Source organism: Vanacampus margaritifer, chromosome 2 (assembly GCF_051991255.1).
Source record: "Vanacampus margaritifer isolate UIUO_Vmar chromosome 2, RoL_Vmar_1.0, whole genome shotgun sequence".
Taxonomy (NCBI): Eukaryota; Metazoa; Chordata; class Actinopteri; order Syngnathiformes; family Syngnathidae; genus Vanacampus; species Vanacampus margaritifer.
The window spans coordinates 32,603,604-32,625,193 of record NC_135433.1 but is presented as its reverse complement, the minus strand read 5'-3'; the positions used below and the strand labels follow the sequence as shown (position 1 = coordinate 32,625,193).

At 39.2% G+C, this 21,590-nt stretch overlaps 3 protein-coding genes across 7 annotated transcripts in view; 2 read left to right on the top strand and 1 right to left on the bottom strand.

Annotated features, from left to right (window-relative positions):
• Window positions 1-63: 63 nt before the first annotated feature.
• Window positions 64-5,665, top strand: cdc7 (cell division cycle 7 homolog (S. cerevisiae)). 2 transcript variants are annotated; one of them, XM_077557288.1, is made up of 12 exons: window positions 64-278; window positions 738-816; window positions 1,773-1,859; window positions 1,984-2,119; window positions 2,222-2,315; window positions 2,394-2,536; window positions 2,754-2,817; window positions 3,471-3,572; window positions 4,050-4,213; window positions 4,288-4,370; window positions 4,475-4,624; window positions 4,701-5,665. In XM_077557288.1, exons 2-12 carry the CDS (start codon window positions 738-740, stop codon window positions 5,060-5,062), a joined length of 1,464 nt encoding a protein of 487 aa, XP_077413414.1. In that variant the 5' UTR covers window positions 64-278; the 3' UTR covers window positions 5,063-5,665. The 2 variants fall into 2 exon arrangements, with proteins under 2 accessions (XP_077413414.1, XP_077413413.1); XM_077557287.1 differs by having other exon boundaries at window positions 2,754-3,042.
• A 6-nt stretch (window positions 5,666-5,671) lies between these two features.
• Window positions 5,672-13,177, bottom strand: glmna (glomulin, FKBP associated protein a). Of its 2 annotated transcripts, none has more exons than XM_077557284.1 (19): window positions 13,019-13,177; window positions 12,748-12,810; window positions 12,289-12,414; window positions 12,049-12,162; window positions 11,871-11,979; window positions 10,498-10,777; window positions 10,331-10,430; window positions 10,087-10,268; window positions 9,845-9,898; window positions 8,840-8,870; window positions 8,607-8,696; window positions 8,465-8,506; window positions 8,027-8,100; window positions 6,886-6,970; window positions 6,695-6,804; window positions 6,436-6,499; window positions 6,225-6,360; window positions 6,081-6,151; window positions 5,672-5,993 (listed from the first exon to the last, which is right to left on the bottom strand). In XM_077557284.1, the coding sequence occupies exons 2-19, from the start codon at window positions 12,784-12,786 to the stop codon at window positions 5,904-5,906; spliced, it is 1,797 nt and encodes a 598-aa protein (XP_077413410.1). In that variant the 5' UTR covers window positions 12,787-12,810; window positions 13,019-13,177; the 3' UTR covers window positions 5,672-5,903. The 2 variants fall into 2 exon arrangements, with proteins under 2 accessions (XP_077413410.1, XP_077413411.1); XM_077557285.1 differs by having other exon boundaries at window positions 8,840-8,867.
• Window positions 13,152-21,590, top strand: part of rpap2 (RNA polymerase II associated protein 2) — an 18,056-nt gene continuing 9,617 nt past the window's right edge. For 2 of the 3 annotated variants that reach the window (XM_077557282.1, XM_077557280.1), the window contains exons 1-7: window positions 13,152-13,245; window positions 13,310-13,355; window positions 13,978-14,092; window positions 14,227-14,325; window positions 15,441-15,506; window positions 15,609-15,697; window positions 21,061-21,096. In XM_077557282.1, the coding sequence (XP_077413408.1) occupies window positions 13,200-13,245; window positions 13,310-13,355; window positions 13,978-14,092; window positions 14,227-14,325; window positions 15,441-15,506; window positions 15,609-15,697; window positions 21,061-21,096 (497 nt within the window). In that variant the 5' untranslated portion in view covers window positions 13,152-13,199. Of the gene's footprint in view, window positions 13,246-13,307; window positions 13,356-13,977; window positions 14,093-14,226; window positions 14,326-15,440; window positions 15,507-15,608; window positions 15,698-21,060; window positions 21,097-21,590 lie in introns of those variants that run through there. The other variant, XM_077557283.1, reaches the window with a different exon arrangement.

Genomic DNA, 21,590 nt, shown 5'->3' with positions numbered 1-21,590 from the left:
AGTAACTCAAATATCTGATCGTTCCCACGGTATTACGTGCTTATCGCGAGATGTCGTTTATGTGACGTCATTTTGGCGGGTAGTTTGTTGGCGGAAAAGGTCTCAGTCGGTCGTCGAAAGTGAAACTTTCTTGTTTATTTAGACGAGTTCTGCCTGGATAGAACCCGTAACCATCGTTTTCTACGTGAACTTAATCTATCCGGACTTTCGAAAGTGTATGACACATTTGTGTGTGTACTTAGTTTGAATACTGCCGCACTTTTCGTCGAACACACGAGGTGAGTTCTTTTTGTTTTGTTTTGTTGAGAACCTCGTCAGACTTCAGCTAAGCATTTGTGTGCTTAAAATGTACATTAGAAAAGTGTTTTGTTTCAAATAAATACATGTAAACGACAATTTTGCCGTTGTAACACTAATTTGCCGCCCACAATAACGAAGTAGATATTTTTGCCATGACCCGTTTCATAGCGCTATTTTGCCGTGAGTCGTGCGAGAATTAGCCTTTGGTGGCAAAATTAAACGAAAAAACAAACACACATGAACCTATAGACAGCGGATATGGTGGTGGAGGCAAGAACCGCGCCCAGTGCATGACCCGGTCCGGCGATTGACCAATCAGAGCCGTTCACGGCAAAATAGTGCTAGCAGGGGAATTGCCGTTCACGGCAAAATATATATTGCCACTCAATAACCCAAATCCCACGGTCAGTCTCATGTTCTCTCTACCTGATACTTAGATGGATTCTTCAGTCGTCTGCACTGAGACCTTTGCAACAGACGGCTGTGTCAAGTCCCGGCACAAGAAAAACATCTCAAGTGAGTTGAAGTGTGTCGATTCACAGGTGTCAAACGCTGGTCCTCAAGGGCCACTATCCTTCATGTTTTTGATGTTTCCCTCCTTCAACACACATGCCTCAAATAATCAGATCGCCAGCAAGATTTGCAGGCACTTGATAAATATCCATATTTAGGTGTGTTGGAGGAGGGAAACATCAAAAACATCACGTTTGACACTGGTGAATTTGCAACCCAGTTTTATGAGAGTTAAGTAAATACTTGAATGACTTGCCTTAACATGGACTATCTCATAATTTTTCTTTGATTTGTTTAATTTTGTGCTGTTTTGGAATTCCTTATAGTTTGAATATGATTTAAAAATGAAATACCGGTAAACGTGTTTTGCCTGATTAATCATATTTATAAAAAAAAAAATGGTACACATTTTACAAATTCTGCCAGGGAATACAAACTTACGTTATGGAAGCAACCGATGACATACTCTTACGGTACTGTTGTAGACCAAGGGACCTGCCCGCTATCCCCCCAAAATGACTCTCTGTGACCCATTGATTTAGAGAATCACTATTTTAGCTGTTACGGGTAATACTACTGTATTGTAAGTGGGAAGTGCTTTACGGTGTACTAGTCAGGAGGTTGTGAGTTTGAATTTCCCGGTCACTTCATGTGTGGAGTTTGCATTTCCTCTCTATGCTTGCGTTGCGTTTTTTGCAGGTACTCCAACTTTTCTTACACATTACATAAACATGCAGAAAATTCCATTTCGAATCGCTACTGCCACCTATTGACGAAAATGAAACTACACACACCCTTCTTGACGTACATAATGCACACATGACGTCACATCCGCAGACAGAAAAAGGCTATTGTAAATATATTTTTGGCCATATTGTTACAGAGAGCAGCTTTAAGTTATTTGAAGAATGGTTTGCCACAACATTACAAAACATGTCATGTTTCGTGTTTTCCTCCAGGGGATGTGGAGTCGGACATTGAATCCCTCTGCAAGGCAATTCCTCAGCTTGCCAAGACTTTTCGCATCATAGACAAAATTGGAGAAGGTGCACTGTTTGTTGAATCTTTTGTGTCACATTTATGTACTGTACACTCTCAGTTCGCTTTGCATTAATGCTATTAACATTTTCATTGGCCCTGTGTTTGACATGTTTGTAACTTACCCAACAGGGACATTCAGCTCAGTCTACCTTGGTGAGGCTCGAATGCGGGATGGGAGCAGAGAGATGTTTGCCCTCAAACATCTCATCCCGACCAGCCATCCCACTCGCATTGCCGCCGAGCTTCAATGTCTCACTGTTGCTGGGTTTGTTTATTTTAATTTGAAGATTCTCCTTTCCAATGACTTGTCGTTTTATTTTTTTAATTACCTGTTGCTTGAATCTGAAAAATCATCATATTTTTGCAGGGGCAGGGAGAATGTGATGGGTGTGGAGTACTGCTTCAGGAAGGAGGATCATGTAGTGATTGTCATGCCTTATATGGAACATCAAGCAATAGTGGTAAGAAATAGACTCAAGTTTGGGGTCACTTCAATGTCCTTGTCAACTCATTTGCTGTGGTCAAAACGTTACAACCAGGACATCATCGGCTCGTTGAGCTTTGAAGAAGTTCGTCTGTACATCTATCACTTGTTGAAGGCACTCAGGCACATTCACCAGTTTGGAATGATCCATCGAGACATCAAACCAAACAACTTCCTCTACAATAGGAAGGCCAAAACGTGAGTAGTAGCCACGCAAGACACTTTGACTCGACTGCAATATCAAAACATGTTTAATTAGACTCCATTTGTAGTCATTTTAGTGGGGAAAGTTGATTTGAGATGCAAGTGTTTTGGGTTACGAGTTTGGTCATGGAAGGACTTAAGCTGTATCTCAAGGCACCATTGTGCATTCATAGAGTACATATATTTCAATGCATGCAACGCGTGTGTGCAGGTTTGCCCTGGTGGACTTCGGCCTGGCTCAGGGAACGGCCGACACTCAGATCGAGCTGCTCAAGGTGCTCAGACAGAAGTTGTGGCCAGCAAAAGCCGGAAGCTCCAAAGAGAGACGAGACAAAGCGCCACCTGCGCCCCCCACTAGCGACACAGCCCCCACTTTGCTGCCATCCACCGCTCACCCACCTTCTTCCACCTTCTCAGCCACTCTGAAAGCGCTGATGAAAAAGACACGCTCTGTCACTAGCACAGCGGGGGCTTCTACTTCTCGCACAAAGCACACAAAGGTGTCTTGCACTGAAATGGTCATTTTCCTTCCTGGTGATTGTGGGAAGTCTGTGTTCACTCCCTATGCATTATATAGTGTTACTAAATATGCCGAGTTCACTATTTAGTAGTGAATTGTCTTTTTATTAGCACAACACAAATGGCTTTGTTTCACTTGCCAAGGGAGCTAATCGAAGATTCAACCTTATGTGCTGGACATTGTCTTGAGATTTCATAACTTATCATTATCTGCATTGTGTCCTGAAGCTCTTCTTTAAAAAAAAAAAAAATCTCAGAACTAATTGTGAATGCACTACATAAAAAAAGCCTATATAGTGAGTAGGGAATGATTCCAAACACAGCCCCAATTTTGATTACTTCCTTTTTTTTCTAAATCGATGGATCCACCCCCCGCTATTTCAAACTCATCGGTGTTTGTTGTCTTCAGGATTTAGTGGGTTTACGCAAAGGGCCGAGGTCTGTGTTTAGCGAGAAGAACCTGAACAGCTGCGTTTCAACTTCCACCACCAAACAAGAAACTAAAACACAAGTAAGCCTGTTGCCAACATCCATTTTCAATTGTGTTGCAGTTTTGTCCTGATTAAGAAATGTCGCTGTGAAATGTTCATTTTAAAGTGGAAGTCAACCGTAAACATTTCTTGACAATAATATGTTATATGTGACATTTTGATTATTATTACATTTGCGGAATATGAGTTATGCTGCAAAATGCAGCCTTTTTTATCCAGCCATTTTGCCACTTGCTGTCGACTGAAGATGACATCACAGTTACTCGGGGCTCAGGCAACGACCAATCATAGCTCACCTGTTTTCTGAAGCTGAGCTGTGATTGGTTGTTACGCAAGAAACTGATGTTATTTTCACTTTGCAGCAAGTGACAAAATGGCTGGATTTCGCTGCTTAACTCATATTCCACTGACGCACTATTAACCAGATTGCCATATTTGGACTAGTGGGGCTCCATAGAACATAATTATACATCTTGTTGTTTTCCTCTTGTGTTCAGCTAGTGAAACCCACAAAAACTGGGGAGCTCTCGAGTCGAAGGTTCCCTGCAGCCCGAGGGGGACCGGCCACTGTCAGGACTCAGAAAGTTCAACGAGGTGTTCATCAACCCCTCACTTGTAATTGCTTCCGGACAGACCGTGTCTGCAATGTCTGCCTGTCAAGGTAAAGAGCTCAACGTTTGCTGTTTTAGGTTGCTTTTCACCTATTGAACGTGACCTGCTCTTGTGCCTCCAAAGGAAGCAGCAGGTGGCTCCAAGGGCGGGAACTCCTGGTTTCCGAGCACCGGAGGTCCTCAGCAAGTGTCCAAACCAAGGGACAGGTGGGTATCTTGGACAAGAATTAGAAATGGAGTCGTTAGCTTTGAAAATAACCCACTGTATGTTTAGAAGTCGTTTTAAACAAATGTTTGGTTTCCGGTTTCAGCCATTGACGTGTGGTCAGCCGGAATCATCTTGCTCTCGCTGCTCAGCGGACGCTACCCGTTCTTCAAAGCCAGCGACGACATGGTGGCTCTAACGCAGATCATGACCATACGAGGCTCCAGAGAGATGGTGCAAGCTGCCAAGGCATTCGGTGCTTATCGAGGCGATTGTGAAACGTAATTGCAACTTGACCCGCCACCATCATAATCGTCGCCCACTCTGTCCAGGCAAGACGGTGCTGTGCAGTCGGGAGCTTCCCCGGCTGGACCTCAGGGTCCTCTGCGAGACGCTCAGAGGTCGGAGAGCAGATGAAGAAGTCAAGCCGATCAGTAGACCCAAACTTGATTGTGATGCTTCAGATGAACGAGGTCAAAAGCAATCTTGTGAGACGACTCCGCTGCTTCCGAAAAGGCAGGATAAAACCCCGAACGACTCCTCGGGGGGGGACTGCCAGGTCGGCGATGAACAGGGGTGGGACACAGTGCCCGATGAGGCCTATGATCTACTCGACCATTTACTGGATCTCAACCCGACTAGCAGACTCACAGCAGCACAGGCCCTGCAGCATCCGCTCTTTAAACACTTGTAAAACACACACCTTCACACTCCCCACCAGCTTTAGTTTGGAATATTGCACTTTGGGGTGAAATTTCAGGATAAACCCATTTTCAGGTAAACATTATTTGACCGTCTCTAAACATGAATGTCTTTCTGCAACTCTTCTAGTATCTGTTGATGACGTGTGAGACTAGAAGTTTGAGTTTTGGTGTCATCAGCAAGTTGCAAGAGAGACCGGAAGAGTTACAGAAAGGCATAGAAGTGGACATTACTAGTTTCAACGGCGAAGAGTAAGTTGAAGCTTGTCAATTAAAACCCAGTATTATTTGTAAAGGTAGGAATTCAGATTCTGCCTTCTTAATTGAAGCTAATGGAATAACTAAAGACTGGTGGGAAAAAAATCGAATCCCATTCTTGAATCCAGATGACAGAACATATAAATGTTTTTGTATTAATTGAACCTCTTTTGTTAAAATTATCCTTGTTCCCAGAAGTTTTCCCACCTCTTCCTAAGGAAGTCTGGTCAGTGTATTCCACTCTACAATTTTAAGGGAATAGCCAAGTTAATTTATTTGCTAAAAGAAAGCCAGCCTCTCTGTCTTAATGGGTTTCTAATAAAATGGAAGAAATAAAACAAAAACCGTATGGCCAGTATTTTATTGTCTTGTGTGCACAGTGAGAAACACAGATTTACACACTGATGCTTTCAAAGTGGTTCCAAATGGCCATCATTTAATTGTACAGTATAAATCAACTTTTACAGTACAAAGAAAATGAGAAATGCTTGTCACCAGACTTGCTTGTCTTACATGATGTAATCATACTTATAGAAATTCTTCCATGAAATGAAATGAAACCAGTGATGCTTAAGTTTAGAATGTGCTCTTCACCTCTGTGAGCTCCTCTATTCGTACCAATACACTCTCCATCATGTCAAAAGTGTGCAGGGCCGAATGGAGAGCCTGGTGAGGGGGGAGGGGGGGAATCATATTCATGTCATCCTAATGCACTTCCAAGTACAATACAACTTAAATAGAACAACCACTCACCTGAATCTGAGACTCTGAGGTCATGTTTGGCAGCTTCTCATCACCAACGGACACGGAAATCACAGAAGTCTCTGGAGGGGAACGTACGGTATAATTTCAATAACAATAACTTAAGGTAATAAGTACATGTGATGTTGATCTGACCTTTGACATTTTTCTTGCTCTTCTCCGTGGCGGTGCTGAGCTCTCTCTCATAGTGGGCTCTAGACATGTTAATCCCAACACGGAGGGGCTTCATGAACACGTCTTCTATTTTACACAGCTCTGTCCAGATCCCCGTCTGTGACGTTGATACATAATTTGAGACGCAATAAGCATGTCAAGTTCTTATACGCACATTGTCACTCAGTTTCACCTTGTTCTCCGCCATTTTGTCTCTTATCACGAGGTAACGCAGTAGGTTCAGTGCCTCCATAAGTCTGGTGGAAAACGACACGGTCAAAAAAAGTTCAACAGGCATGTGTCATGCACTAATACTCTGGACCCGACTACTAGTATCACCAAAATGCCCACTAGTAGATTCACCTCACAATATCGCAACAGTGAGCAGAAATGCCATTCAGTATAAAGCATTACTAGAGATGAGATTGAGCATACTAGTACATGGACTTCACCTGTCCAGGTACTGCAGCAGGTCCGTTTCTGGGCCGTCTGGCAGAGTGAAGACCAATCGCAGCAGAGGGAGCAAGCGAAAACCCTCAAACCAGATGTTGCTGTTGCCAGGCTGCATACAAGTGCGGAAAACAAACTTGATGAGCGAAAACACCAGATGACACCCACGCTGATGTTTAACGAGCCGCCTCACCCGCAAAGCCACATCGATCTGACTTCTGATGCTTTTGATGATGTAGCCTTCGACTCCGGAGTGATTACTCATTTTCAGCATGAACCTGAAACGAGGCCATCGGGTTAAAAGGGTGTGACTCAAATATACAGTACAGTGCATCTGGAAAGTGTTCACGGGGCTAAACTTTTTCCGCATTTTCTTGTGATGCAAGCCCTCGTACAATTTTTTGCTTTGACTTAGTGGCAGTGAACTCTCAACTCACGTCACAACAAAACGCAGACATGGCAGATAGTTGATAATCTTATTTTTTTTTATACTGTCAAATTAAAACAGATAATGACATGTTAAAAAAAATGCACAGGTGCCTTAGGATAGTCTCAGCTTAACGCCAACAGCCAATGCAAAACGCCACAGACTGGTTGACTAATAATAGTATCAGTGTTGTGGTGGAACAAAACAGCAGAGCAACACATAGAGACAGACAATATAACAATACCCAGAGGCAAACATTGATTATACTCTTCAAATAACTAATATTACTGTACTAAGATGTTTGAATGTGTCCATGTATATCTGTCTGTATGTCTGTGTTATACTGCCCCGAGGTGGCCAAATTATGTAAAACCAGGAGCCACACTGCCTCCACTAAACTGAAGCAAAAAAAAAAAAAATGTGGTAGTGTTGTTTGATTCCTTATTTTCTATTTAAGTGTTTTTTTTAAGTACAGTACAATATTATAAAAGTGTTTTTTTTAGGCTTGAAAGGGTTTCATGGCATTTCCATTCATTACATTGAGGGAAAATGATTTGAGATACAAATGTTTTGATTTACGAGCGAATGAATGAAACTCATATCTCAAGATGCCATTGATCATTTTTTAGATGTTTCTGCATCTTTGGTAGATTCAGCTGATTCGCCTGTCTTTGTAAAATAAGGAAACAATAATGAAAAGTTTGTTTTCGATACATCTGTGAAGAAGAAAAAATCACATTGTCATTATGGCATGTGCTATGTTATGAATTCTGAGGGGCATTTTTATTTATTTATTTTTGGTAATAAGGCTTCAACATAAAATGTGGAAAAATTGAAGTACTGGAAATACTTGGTGTATGCACCGCACATGCTGAAGTAACTTGTAAGGTAGGGAGGTGGAACCGACCTGAAAAAATTGTACTTGGCTTCCAGATTGAACTTGTCAATGCTTAGCTGGAACACCTTCAAGCCTTTGCATCTCTGTAATTGAACAGCGTGGAACTTGTGTTAATGCACATGAATCACAACATTATTAGATTCAACATAATAATAATAATAATATAACAGCTAGGTGAGGGGTGTGGTAATGTATGTGTCACATCCCCAATTATAAGGCACACTTGTGCAACCACATCATCTCTTTTTATATACCAAAAACGTGAACACGGGTGTGTAGACTTTTTTTTAACCCACTGTATATTCAGATACACACTATTTGCATATTGCATACATTTATTGTAGTGTCAGATTTAGAATTTCCCTTTCCCAATATTTGATACAGGTCTTATATTGGCTTTCACTGCAGCTGCGGATGTGTGATGGGATTGAGAAATGATCCACTCACCAAATCATGTCTTGGGCATATGGTCATAACCTTGGTTAAGTTCTATAAACATGTAGATAAAAAAAAATTACTGCATTGTATTTTATCCAGGAAAAATCACTGCAGCAAAATAAAAATAAAAAAGTATTTTATGAAAGTTTACCTGAGGCACAGTGAGGAATGTTTTAATTTCCAATAGTTCTGAAGGCAGACTGTTATGCTCCACACGCATAAGACTCTTTTCGTACAGCTCCTGCAGCACAGCGTACACAACATTACAGCAACAGGCTACAACACTTGTTTCATTTACGTATGTTCAACATGGCTAAATTGTATACAGTATGTGCATGTAAACACCACATTGTGAATAATAAAGCATTCAAAGAAATGATTTACCAGTCCTTTCTCAATCCTGAACTCCTCGCTTCTAAAAAAAAGAAAAGAAATAAATAACAGCAATCAAAATCATGTTAGGAGGAAATACAGACAAGAGTCTCATACTGTATGATATAAACAATCTCTACTTACTAGTGCTGTAAATCGGGTGTGATGCGAGTTTTTTAATTTTACAGTTTTTATATATATACACACTTGTTTTATTTATTTCAGTAGTTCAGTTCAAAGAGTAAAATTCATTATACAGTGTAGTCATGTCACTAGATATCATGATTTTGAGTTTTTTTTTATGAGGTCTGTATACGAATACGAAATGAAAAGCCTATCACCATCTAGAAATTTGAATATAGCATTGAAAAACAAACAAAGTGATCATTAATTCTAAATTAGGTAGGAACTGGCCTTCTGAAAACTGTTGTTCTGTATTTAATACATTTGTATACGACTTTCACTTTTTGAATTCAATTTAAAAAACTTTCCTACAATATTTCATTGAGATGCACCTGGATATTACACAGGACACTGATGACAGCATTTAATCGTACCTACTATGTAATTCTAAAATCATGAAAACTGAAGCCCAAACACAGACTCAACACTCATAAGAAACATGTTTCATTGTTGACCAGTTTAAAGAACTGAAATAATTCCTGAGCAGAATAGCATAATTTCCTGACTCATTTTTGAACATTTTCAGAAAAAAAAAATCCAACAACAAAAGTCCAGTTGCCTCGATTCAACCTTTGCGAATATTGTGACAGTCGGTTAAAAATGACTTTGGAAATTATGTTATTTGACTAACAACGTATTTCATAAGTCAAACCCTGAACTTCCGGACTGTCAGTAAAACACGGCAACCATGTGTCCACCATGCTTCCACTGTGCTACATTTTTTGATTTATTATTTTTGTAAGACCACATGATGAAAGATGTGTTTTGAACAGCGGATATACTTAAAGACGGTCCAGCACTATTTCAGAAGGAGTGGTGGAATCATGCATTCACCTGGATAGCAGCAGGCTGACGTGATCCATATTACACCGAAGACAGAACACAGGGCTGCGAAACAGAGAACCGGGTAAGCATTGGGGACAACTTTTCATAGTATGACTATAAGAAACCACAATCTGACTCATTTAAATATGACCATAATAAATACCTTGTAACATATTGTGTAATAGATCCTAGGGGCTCTAAGCTAAATTAGGCTGAAATTCAAAACACTGATGATCTTCTGGTACTCTTACTTGAAGACACAGGGGAAGGTGTCAGCGGCAAGGTGATGGACGAACACCAGGTGAGCCAGGCTGGCTAGGGACTCTTCGGGATAGCGCACTTCCTCCTCTAAAAAGCCTGCCGCCTTTTTCCTCTTGGATAGAGGCTGATACACGAGACTCGGCGTGGACTCTCCGATAGTGTTGAGGATGTTCTGCAAGACACGCATGGAAAATGGGTGGCTGGATATTCATTCCGAGTTGGAGACTGTCATACCAAAATCTCTTGGGCAAAATCCCTCAGAGGAGACGAAGCCGCGGTGTCGGGATCATCGAGTTGCACCTCCAGAAGCGGGCGACTTAAAGCACTCATACAGCTGCGAGGCAGAAGAAACACCAATCAACCAACACAAAAAATAAAGCGAAACCTCACTCAGCACTCACAATTTCAGAAGTTCTGTCCTCAGCTCTTCTTGATCAAGTTTGGCCGAAGTTTTCAAGCTTTCGCTCAGCTTGCAGTCGCCCATACAGAGCTCCCGTTTGGCCTCTTGGACGAAGGGCTTGACGAAGGCAGTCAGGTCGGAGCAGCACCGACCGAGCAGGAAGATGTCGTCTTCCTCTTGTTCTTTGGTGCGAGGGACAGGCAGTTTGGATACCTGCTCCAGGGCGGAGGACAAGGCCATGCCCAAAGACGACGCCTTACGGCTGCCCAGATGCAGCAGCACTGGCAAGCATCAAGACACATTGTTAGTGAAACAGACCAGTCTAACGCGGGAAATTATCCAGGGCACTTAAGTGACCCGAAAATGATTATAAATCAGTTTTTTTTTTTGTTCATTCGTCTAGTGCAGGGGTCTGCAACCTGCAGCTCTGGAGCAAGATGCGGCTCTTTAGTCCCACTTACGTGGCTCCCTGGAGCTCTTTTAAAATAAAAAATAAATAGTATAAATATTTTTTTAATATTTTTATTTTTTAGATAAAATATTCTTCAAATTAATTAATGATTAAATTAAAAAAATAAAATATTCAAAAAATATCAATCTAATTTTTTAAGTTGTCAAGAGACAAAGGTAAATGAAAAATAAAATTAAAAACAAACAAACAAATAAATAAATAAACTAAAAATGTCCACAAAATGACCATAAAATGTCCAAAGGGGAAGAGGAAAAAATTACCATAAAATTGCTAAAAATGTCAGAAATTTGATAGCAAAAATGGCAGAATAAAAAAAAAAATTAGCCATATGTCCAAAAAAGGAAGACGGGAGACAGGAAATTACCATAATATGCCCATAAAATTGTTAAAAAAAAGTCAGAAATTTAACAAAAAAGGCAGAAAAGTCAAAAAATGTATGGAAAAAAGAGGTATGAAAATGTACCCTAAAAAATAATAGGAAAGAAAATCAAAAAACGGCAGATGAAAGGTAGAAGAAAATAAATCTCACTGTATTGGATACTACTGCATATTTTTCTGTTATGGTGCAGCTCTAATGAGCTCTTGGGCCCTCAGTACATTAGACTACCACACTGTTTCGTTCATCACAATGTTAAAATGTTTTGAGGCCCCAGAAAGATTTTTGGTTCTTTATTTGACCTAAAATGGCTCTTTGGACAGGAAAGGTTGCTGACCCCTGGTCTAGTGACAAGCAGACCAATTCAATGCTCTTCCACTAGATGGCAGAAGTTTTTTTCTAACTCATATTACACCATTACCCTGAACAGTAAATGGCCTACGGATTATTTGAGTCAGGAAAAAAAGCAATCTATGTGGAAACACTGAACCAGACAATACGTCAGATGAATTATGACCTCCCTAACCTTTCTGCAAAGGTTTCAACAGCAAATGGAGGCTCTCTGCTATGAGAACCGGTTCCTCCTGCTCCAACTGCTCCAATAGGCCAATTAGCAACTCTTTAGGGCTGCACGTCTGAAATTGAACAACTATTAAATTAACAAATCTCTTCAAAAACAAAGGCACAATATAATATATTTTAACCTCAAGTAGGTGATTGAAAATGGCGACGCAGTGAGAAAGGTTCTTGTCCTCCTTCTTTAATAGAACCTGAACCAGAGGAGGCAGCAGGTTCCATCCCATACATCTCACCATGTCCTACACAGACAGGAGCAGACATTTACATGTGTAATATTGCGACTAATAATGATAAGAACAAGTGTGACTGCTGTATTTAGAAGATTTTCAGCGATGGTCCAGAATGTACTGTATTTGCTTATGTACCTGATTTGTGTCATCCAGGACAATACTGAGCACTTGAGCACCGTTTCCTTCCTCGATGCATGACCGACCAGCAGTCAAAAAGATGTCATGATCTTCGGTGGTGTAGCTGTCAGGTGGGAGGGCTTGCTAGATGAGAGAAACAAAAGGGATGAAAAACATGACCAACTCATTGAAATGATTACATTTCATTTCATTGCTCACAAGATTATTGTTTATTTACTACAAATAATTTCAATGCCAGTCGACATATAGTTGAAGGCAGAACAAGTAATTTCTCTTCATGCCAATGAACTTGTGTATCCAACTATCCACTTTGTGTGACATTCTGTTTGGTAGTGAGGTGTGCCATGAATCAAATCTCAAACCTGAGCCTTGGCACATCAAGGTTGGAAAATATTGTACCGGATTATAGAACGCACGACCTCATTACGATATAATAAAAATGTTGTTTGGACTCACGCATCTCTGCACCACATCACTGAACTGATCCAAAGCCATTCCCTTTGTCTTCACACGGAACTCCTGAAACCCAAAATTAAGAACACTTTAGGACAAAGTATATTGTTGTGCTCATCATACGTCATCAGCAAATAAATGTATTAATTTAGCACGCCGGTAACTGTAAACAGACGAGTCAATGCTAGCTTTGACACATTAAATTAGCTTAGTTACTGGAAACACAAAATCCTCCTTATAGCCTAGCTTTCCAAACACACTTTAAAATACTTACATGTGTTACTTATTATGTGGTTGTTGTGTAAGACCAATGTGACATAAACTTGGCTTAACCGTACAAATACAAAAACGATCACGCCGGGTCGGAAACAATCTTTTAAAGTTTGGCTCATCTGACTTGCCGTAGCTCTGTGACGTCACGGGTCAGAGTTGAATTCGTACCAAACAGAAACATCATGGAGCCGGAAAAAATAAGAAGTGTCTCGAAAGCTGCTAAGAAAGGTAATTTAAGAGTTTGTTTTGACATTTGCCCTTCATTCACTTTGATGTTCGTTTGTCTTGGCAGGTGGAAAACACGCCAAGATTCTGAATGCGGAAGAAGAAGCAAAGAGGTTTATAAACCTTTTTTTCAGCAGTTGCTGTTTTTTCCAGCCTTTTTTTGAGCCAGGCCACATATGTACATTATAAAACTCAAATTGTATGTAGGTAGGATGGTGAAATTTAAAATAAATCCGTTGTTAACTTGGTACAAAAGTACTCACCCTATATACTTCAAGTACTGATTCAACTAATATAAGTACAGACTCCTAAAAGTACTGATACAATTGTAAAAATGAATTTTTGCTGACACTTGGGACCCTTTTGATTACTTGGCACGACCAACAAAATGGATCTTATCAACTTGCTTAGTAGTTTTTATTTATTTATTTATTTTTACAAAAATGCTAAATTATGTATGTATAGCAGCTAAACAAATACACCTCACATGTATGTGTTTGAGCACCATAGGCTGGTGGGTCTTGGCTGGCAGAAGACAACACATTCTCCACATTGCTTGCGTGTCACTATACTTTTCTGACATAGATAAAACAAAGACATAATAATTCTCAGACAGATTAAGGGACATTGGATAGTTCAGTGGTTACAAATCACCGTGCTAACACATCTAACTGCTTTGTTTTTTTTGTTCACTTAGCTTTGGTACTGTACAATAATTCTTGTATGCATTGTCAGGAGAGAAGCTATCCGGGAAACTCTGAGAGAGAGACTGGAATTGGAGAAAAGAGCCCTGCAAGTAGTGGAACGTCTCCTAGAGGACAGTGTGTCTGATGACTTCTTGCTTGACTGTGTGAGTTTAGTCCAATTTTCTTTGCCCTCATCTTCAATTTAAAGTTAGGAGTAACTCATTTATGATTCCAAGATGTTTAGACTGAAGGATTTCTAATTCCTATTTCTCAGTATGTTATTGTTTTTCCCATACAGGCCAAGTTTATCACCAGTGCTAATTACAAAGATGCTGTGGAGGAAAGATTCATCACCAAATTGTGTGGTTATCCTTTATGTTCAAATAAACTGGGAAAGGTAACTGCATCCAGTCCTATGATTAGTACCAAATATACAATATTGACAATTCCGAACTTACGTTACAAAAGTCAAAATCGGTGAAGGGAAGCCCTCCGCTCATTGAAAAGCATTGGACTTTCGATCATTGTAATTTGATTTGTGAGGATTATTTTGATTTCAAAATGTCATTTTACTAATATAACAATCTGCCTGGTTTGTGTGCTAAACATAGGCAAAAGCGATACAATACACTGTTTGTTTACTCAGTGTAAAGGGAGCATTTGCATTGCTTTATATTGGGAAAATATCAGAAATACCCGGATGTTCGGAATAAGCGAAGTGTGCATCTCGGCAGTGCAGTGCATTACCATCTTTTCATTGAAAACTAATGGAGTCTAACGGGGGAAGCTTTGATCTGGACCATTTCAACCATTGAAAAGTTGATGTTTTTTTTATTTAATCTATTTTAAACATGCATAGCGTGTCGTTACTGACTGCCATCTGCCGGCACACTACAGTTAAGCTTAAATGCTTAATATTTGGCTAAATGTGTGCACTTTACCTGGATTTCAGACCGAGGAGGGACACCGGTACGCGAAGGAACAGACGGCCGGGTAGGATCCTGAGGGGTCAGAATCAGGTTCTTAAACGACCGTCACTCCATTAGCTTCGTTACTCGTTCGTCCGCTAGCAAGCCTCGTGATACTTCCCCCTCGGTTTCAGGATATTGACAAAATAAATGTTTTAAAAAAATAATAATAATTTTAGCCTCTTTTATGTCCATTTGGATATTTTCTGTCTGGAAATTGGGAAAAGTGAACGGAGGTTTACAAGCATACACTTCCGTCTTCTATAGCTTTTCAATAGTTTTTTTTTTTGCCTCTAAGCTCCATTAGGACAGTTAAAAATGGCACAAAGTGCACCTGTCGTTTTGTCACTTAAGGCTGAAAATGCTTGCAAGCTTTAAGGTGTGCCGTTACGCAAACCCTTTCAGCACTCCAATCTCAGCCATTCAAATAACTATTTTGGTTGCCACGCTTTTTTTAAAAACTTGATTTTCACGCATGCACAAACGCAATGCGCACTTCGCTTATTGTCAATAGGTGTCATACTTGAGTTTGTTTATCTTCTAGATCCCAAAGCAACAGTACAAAATCTCGACGAAAACCAATAAAGTGTATGACATCACAGAGCGCAAGGTGAGTGCTGCTACATGTGGCAAAATAGAATCATTTGGGAAATATACAGTACATGTGGCATCTTAACATGCTGTTTTTTAATTTGTCTTTTTCTTTGTGTAGTGTTTTTGCAGTAACTTTTGCTACAAAGCGTCCAAAGAATTTGAGCTACAGATATCAAAGACACCCCTTTGGCTCAGGCAGGATGAGAGGTGTGTGTGCCGAACTCTCCAATTTGAAATACAACAATGACTTGACATTTTGAAATGCATTCATATTAGGGCCACATAAAAGAAAGACTCACAAGAATAAAACGTGATTTTTATCAATGAATGTGTAAAGTTCAGATGGGAACTTTCACCGGTTCGTTTATCTCTAAAATTGCTGAGCGTTCTTATAATTCATTTGACAGTGCGCAATATTAGTTCACTCCACAATTTATTGAAATTCACTGCATTTTTGACAATGTTCCCTCGTATACCCACTATAACTGAAACAAATTAATTCAATTGTTACCTTTTCCGAAAGCATTCATTTAAAATGACAACGTATGAACATATTTTGTTCAACAAATCGTTGTCTACAATAGTTGAGACCAGGGCCGGACTGGGACTCATTTTCAGCCCTGGAAATTCAGAGCTCAGACCGGCCCACTTTAGTTCACATTTTAATGAACACAATTTTACAGTTTATGTATCGATGTAAAATAGATGAGCATTCCCTCCAGTCATATTGCATTCGAACAAAAATGTAATTTACAATTGAATGCTCTTACAAGAACGCAGTATTTGTTTATTTGATGTATGTGAACGTAAAATGGGCAAAAAAAGGACAAAAAGAAACCAATAACCAAATGAGCGTACATTAAAAGGGATCAGACATTTTACACGTCACAAGACACACTTATCAAATGAAGTTAAACCAGCTAGAAATAAGGCAGCTAACACTGTACTCTTATGTTGAAATGTATTCTCACCACTTCTGGGACACTACTGAGCTGACTGACGCTAACTTGGAGAGCACCGGTAATCGTAGGAGGTTCTCCTATCATGCTTTGTTGCTGTTACTAGTAACACTTGTGATTGTGTTTTGCCTCTTTTATGGGTTATTTTTGTAGTTATGTTGTTATTGTTTCTATTTGTGGATTAAGGTTTTGCTAGTTTTGATATTAAATTATTGCAACTCGGTGACACCCTTAGTAATAAAAGGAGGCAGTCGGTGCTATATATAATAAAATGGCCTGTAAAGGGGATTGGAGTTACAGTTGATTGGCAATGAGACAGTTAAGATGACACGGCCTGAAATATAGGGCGGTCCGCCGGGAATTGTCCCGCCCCTCCAGATGGCCCAGTCTGGGCCTAGTTGAGACTCCACCTCACCTTTAATATTGATGGTTAATTTCAAGCTTAGCATGCAACCGGCAAGCATTGAAATTAATAACAGAAAAGCCATTCAATGAGACTAAGTTTAGACTTAAAAGGTTCACTGTGCATTGATATGCTGTTGTAGAAACTTAAAATGTTTGAGGAACTATTGGAATAAACAGCAATTCTTCAATTACACTAAACAGTACCTTCTAGGAATTTTTGAACTAATTTGATGCAAAATCTAAATACTTTTCCCTTTTTTATTTAATTTGTTATGCATGATGTCTGTTACCCTTAATGAGTACATTTCACTTTTTTTTAATTTGGTATCTAAATCAAATTATAAATGGTAATGTAATGAAACTAATCGACAGATTCGACTCCAATTGGAAGGCAAAAATCCATACAGTAATTTTTTAGGTTTATCAACACATTTCTTATTAATGGTGAATTTACAAACCTATACCCAGAGGTTTCACAGTGGATGACGTTGGGTGATCTCTGGACTCCTGGTCACATGGTTCACTTTAATTCTGAGGGAGGACATTCGAGGAGTGTCGCTCACAGGCGAGATGGGGTTAATTAATTTCCATCCAAAAATACTGATTTTTGGGTACATTTCGGCCCATAACGTTTTTTTTCTTATTCTCATAATGAATTTGGTCAGTCAATTTATTTTCCAAATAGCAAAATTGAAAATTAGCACCCCGGAGATTCACATTCAAACTTCCACCTTTCTTTCACACCTTTATTCTCTAGTTAGTATTCACTCCAAAAAGTTTGCTTTCTAATTTCCCTGAGAGACCTCTGCCTTGGTGCGACTTTTGTACACTTAGATGTGTGCTAGCATTTACTTAATTCTGCCGTCATTTGCCAAATTTTGGTGATGTTGTCCGTGGATTGTGACCTTCCAGATCCATTAACGTTATTTCATTCAGGACCCAATCTCCGAGTGAGCCCGATGGTGGGATGTGGCTAACAGTCGTGGACCTGTGATGTCAAAAACCGCTTACACATGATATTAACTAACAGTCTGGCATATTATAAGATGTTCACTTGTTGAACCTTCAGGGTCATCATGTCAGTAGGTTAGGGTAGACGTAAATTCACAAAATATCCATCATCCAGCCTAGTTACATTTAGTATGAATCGGTCGGTAAAGAACTAATACCTGCATAGCTTTTTGTTTTCGGTAAACCCCTCACTAATCGCTAAGTATTTCCTGTCTTAAAGATTTAAAAATATATATATATATCATTATTATTATTTTTAACATTGACACAGAGCTCATTAACTTAAACTTTCCAATTTTTAACTCCAGGAACAGAAGTACATCTTCTCTTAGTATTTGTTCTAAACTTACATACTCAAAGGCTCTTGTGTTTTGCATGGAATAGCATTTCCAACGTTTTCAATCTCATTATGAAGGTCCAACATCATCCCATAGTTTCCATATGTCCACAACTCTTTAAATTGCAGAATCTAATAAAAGTTCAATCGTAGCCTTTACAAATCCAAAATTGTACATCATTTTCATCACCGTCTTTTGCAGTTCAATTAATGGATTTACTATAGTTTCTAATGCGTTCTATTTTCTTTAAACAAAGCTTGTGACCTAAGTTTAAAAAGCCGAAGAAGTTCAGTTTGTCAATTTACGACTTTTAATCTCATAAAGTGTCTTTGAGTCTTTTGAAAACACGATAACAGATTAAATGTATTGTTATTATTTCGTAGTCCCCCGTTCAATTCAACACCATTTTTCAAAGGTAATTAACTTGTTAAATACAAAACACTCCCATTTTGCTTCATCCTCAAGTAGCAACAGTCCATTTTCATCAAACCATTTATTCAGTCCTACTGTTAAGATTAAGATTTAAGTCGTTTGAATAATAAAAGCAGCTTTTGAATCTAGTCTCTGAATTCTGCTACCCTACAGGACAGCAGACTGATTTATCTTTGTTCAGTCATGGCTTGACGATTTTGCATTGAAAACGGGGTTTTAGTTTGGAAAAACTTTAACCTAACCAGTAACTGCAGCAAAAAAATACATCATACACAACATCAATCCTTCTTGTGTGATGTTGCTTAATTGTTGTTTCGGTGTATTGTTCTCACAAAGCACTTCTGCCATGTAAATAACAAAAATTATTATTAAACAGTAATGGGGTGGATGCGGTTTGTATTACACTTTCAATACAAAATAAAACCCTATGCAATCATTTGATTATTGATAGAAAAACAATAGCATAATCGATACTAAAAATATTTGACAGCCCCCACCTTATCTTTGGAGTACAGTTCAAAAATACTCAACTTAACTTAACCTATACATGATATGAGTGCTCTAAATACCCAACCTATAAATAATGTCTTCATCACGTCATTAATGGTCAAAGTCATATCCTTATCAATAATACTTTGAGTTTTTCTTTACATAAACAGGGTAACACCTCCACCTTATTTATCTTTTTTTTTTTTTTTATGTAAAATCTATATCTTACTTGATAAAGGCTCAAAGCCAACAGTCATACCATTAGGTCATTAGCGTTTTTATATTGTACCCCTACAATGCTCGAAAATTCAAGGCTCCAACCTCAGATGAATACTTGGCTGCTCTGATTTATCTAAATAATCTCTTGTCCTCCAGCTGACCCATCCGTCCATGTGCTTGTCCACACGTAAGGATATCTCAGAGTTCGCCACATTATCAAATATGAACGTTATCTGTTACTGGTCATCCTTTGACGTCAGCAGAGTTCTTGATGCCGCTCAGTTTTTCTTGTTCTTTTTCCCCCCACCATATTCTCATAGTATCCCAAAGTCAAGAGTTTAGATACCCACTTAAGTAACTATCAGGTTGAATGCACTCCTCTGAGTCAGACATCCAAAAATCTTAAAAGTCTCTCGCTTCTCCCAAAGTTCAAACTATTTAGTCAAAAACCCTCAACTTGTAATTTACCAAACTCCTGGAGTACTTTTAGATAAGGTCACTAAATCACCACCATTCGTCAGGCTTGTTCATAACATGTCCTAGCTTGAGTACATACAGTTTTTGGCACCAGAAGTTAGGCACGACACAAGCAATCAACACAACTATCACACAAGTATTCAGGTTACACACAGTCAGCGTCAAAGTTATATGAATTTAAAAGTCGAAAAATTGTCATCCCTTCCCTTGCAGTTTTAATGTGGAATGTTTGTGATTTACACACTTATTTATTTAGCCTAAAGAAAACAACCTTGTTATTTTGTCAAATCATCAAACTGCCCGCATAGCACGGTTCATTAGAGCGCATTCATCTATTTAAATATGAGATATTTAAGCTTACTTACTTGCTATTATGTGTACGCACTGTGTATTTTCTTTATTGTTCTCGCATTGCGTCACACCTTTAATCTCTTTTTCAACAGCATGTTTACAATTCTCAACATGCGACAATTACGCCAGCAACATCTGCGCAATGTAACCAAACATTCCGAGATGCCACTCCAAAACTCTTTCAGAAAATGTTTCTCTCAACCATGTTCAAGCCGCAACACTTAACCCTTGCAGTCTCCACACAAGATCCGGTCCTTCCACAAATGTCAGTATTTCATCACAAATGTAGACATAACAGTCTAGCAGTTTTATGTTCATGTTATTCATGAAAATGATATGGCAAAACATGCCTCTAAAACCTATAGGTTTTCAACATCCTTGGCTCATTGTCTACCGACATATTTCTTAACAATATGTCACTGTCGACTGGTTACACTGATTTAAAGTCCCCCCGCGCCGTCGTCAATTGCCGTCATTTATTTCATAACTCCCGCAAATCTGCGTCAACCATAAATGCTCAAAGAAAATTCCAGGACATGCTACGAGGCCCACGTCACCCTCTTGTGCATATTTTGATGCAATTAATCGACTAAGAGATCAAGAATTGGTCAAAACAAAATGACATATCCGCTCTCGGCCTTAATGGGTTAAAGCAACAAATTTGTTTTCCGTGTGCACATTAAACTTACTTTATGGCCACAAATAAGCATTTCATGTACAAATCATATCTATATTGTGGCCTAATTGCATTTGTTTTTCACCCATGTCATGTCTGCTGGTTCCACATTATTCCCTCCCATTGTTCTTGTTGTTTTAGAGGCCTCAATTTTCCCACGTATATCACTAATGTGCACAATAGTCAAGTGAAAATCATTGAATTGTCTTGCAGACCTCCAGAAATCAAGCTGAAGAAGAAAGGGGACGTGTATGTATATTTGCTTCAGTTTTAACATTCCGTCACAGTATGTTTTTTTTCTTTACAGTATCTCATAAAGGTCAGTAGCCTCACATTTTGAATAAATGACACTTTGCTGCAATGTTAAGTAGTTAGTGTACACTGTACAGTTTGTATAACTGTGGAAATTGGCCGTCAACACACAGCCATTAATCTCTCAACTGCTGACAACAAAAGTGAGCACGTCTCGCTGTCCAAATTGAAGAAACTGTCCAAATTGGGCCAATCATTTGTGACACATTAGTGTCCCAAGGTCTCAGTTGTGAATGGGGACTAGGTGGTTAAAGCTACACTGTTATATGCTCATTAGATTGTAGCATTTCTTCAATGTAATCCCATAAAAAGTAAATGTATTTACAAAAGAAGTGAGGGGTGTACTCACTTGAGCATTAGGGCCAGTGAATTGGAAAAAAGGGGTTGGCAGGATTCTCACTTTATTTAAATTCAGACTTTAAAGTCAGAAT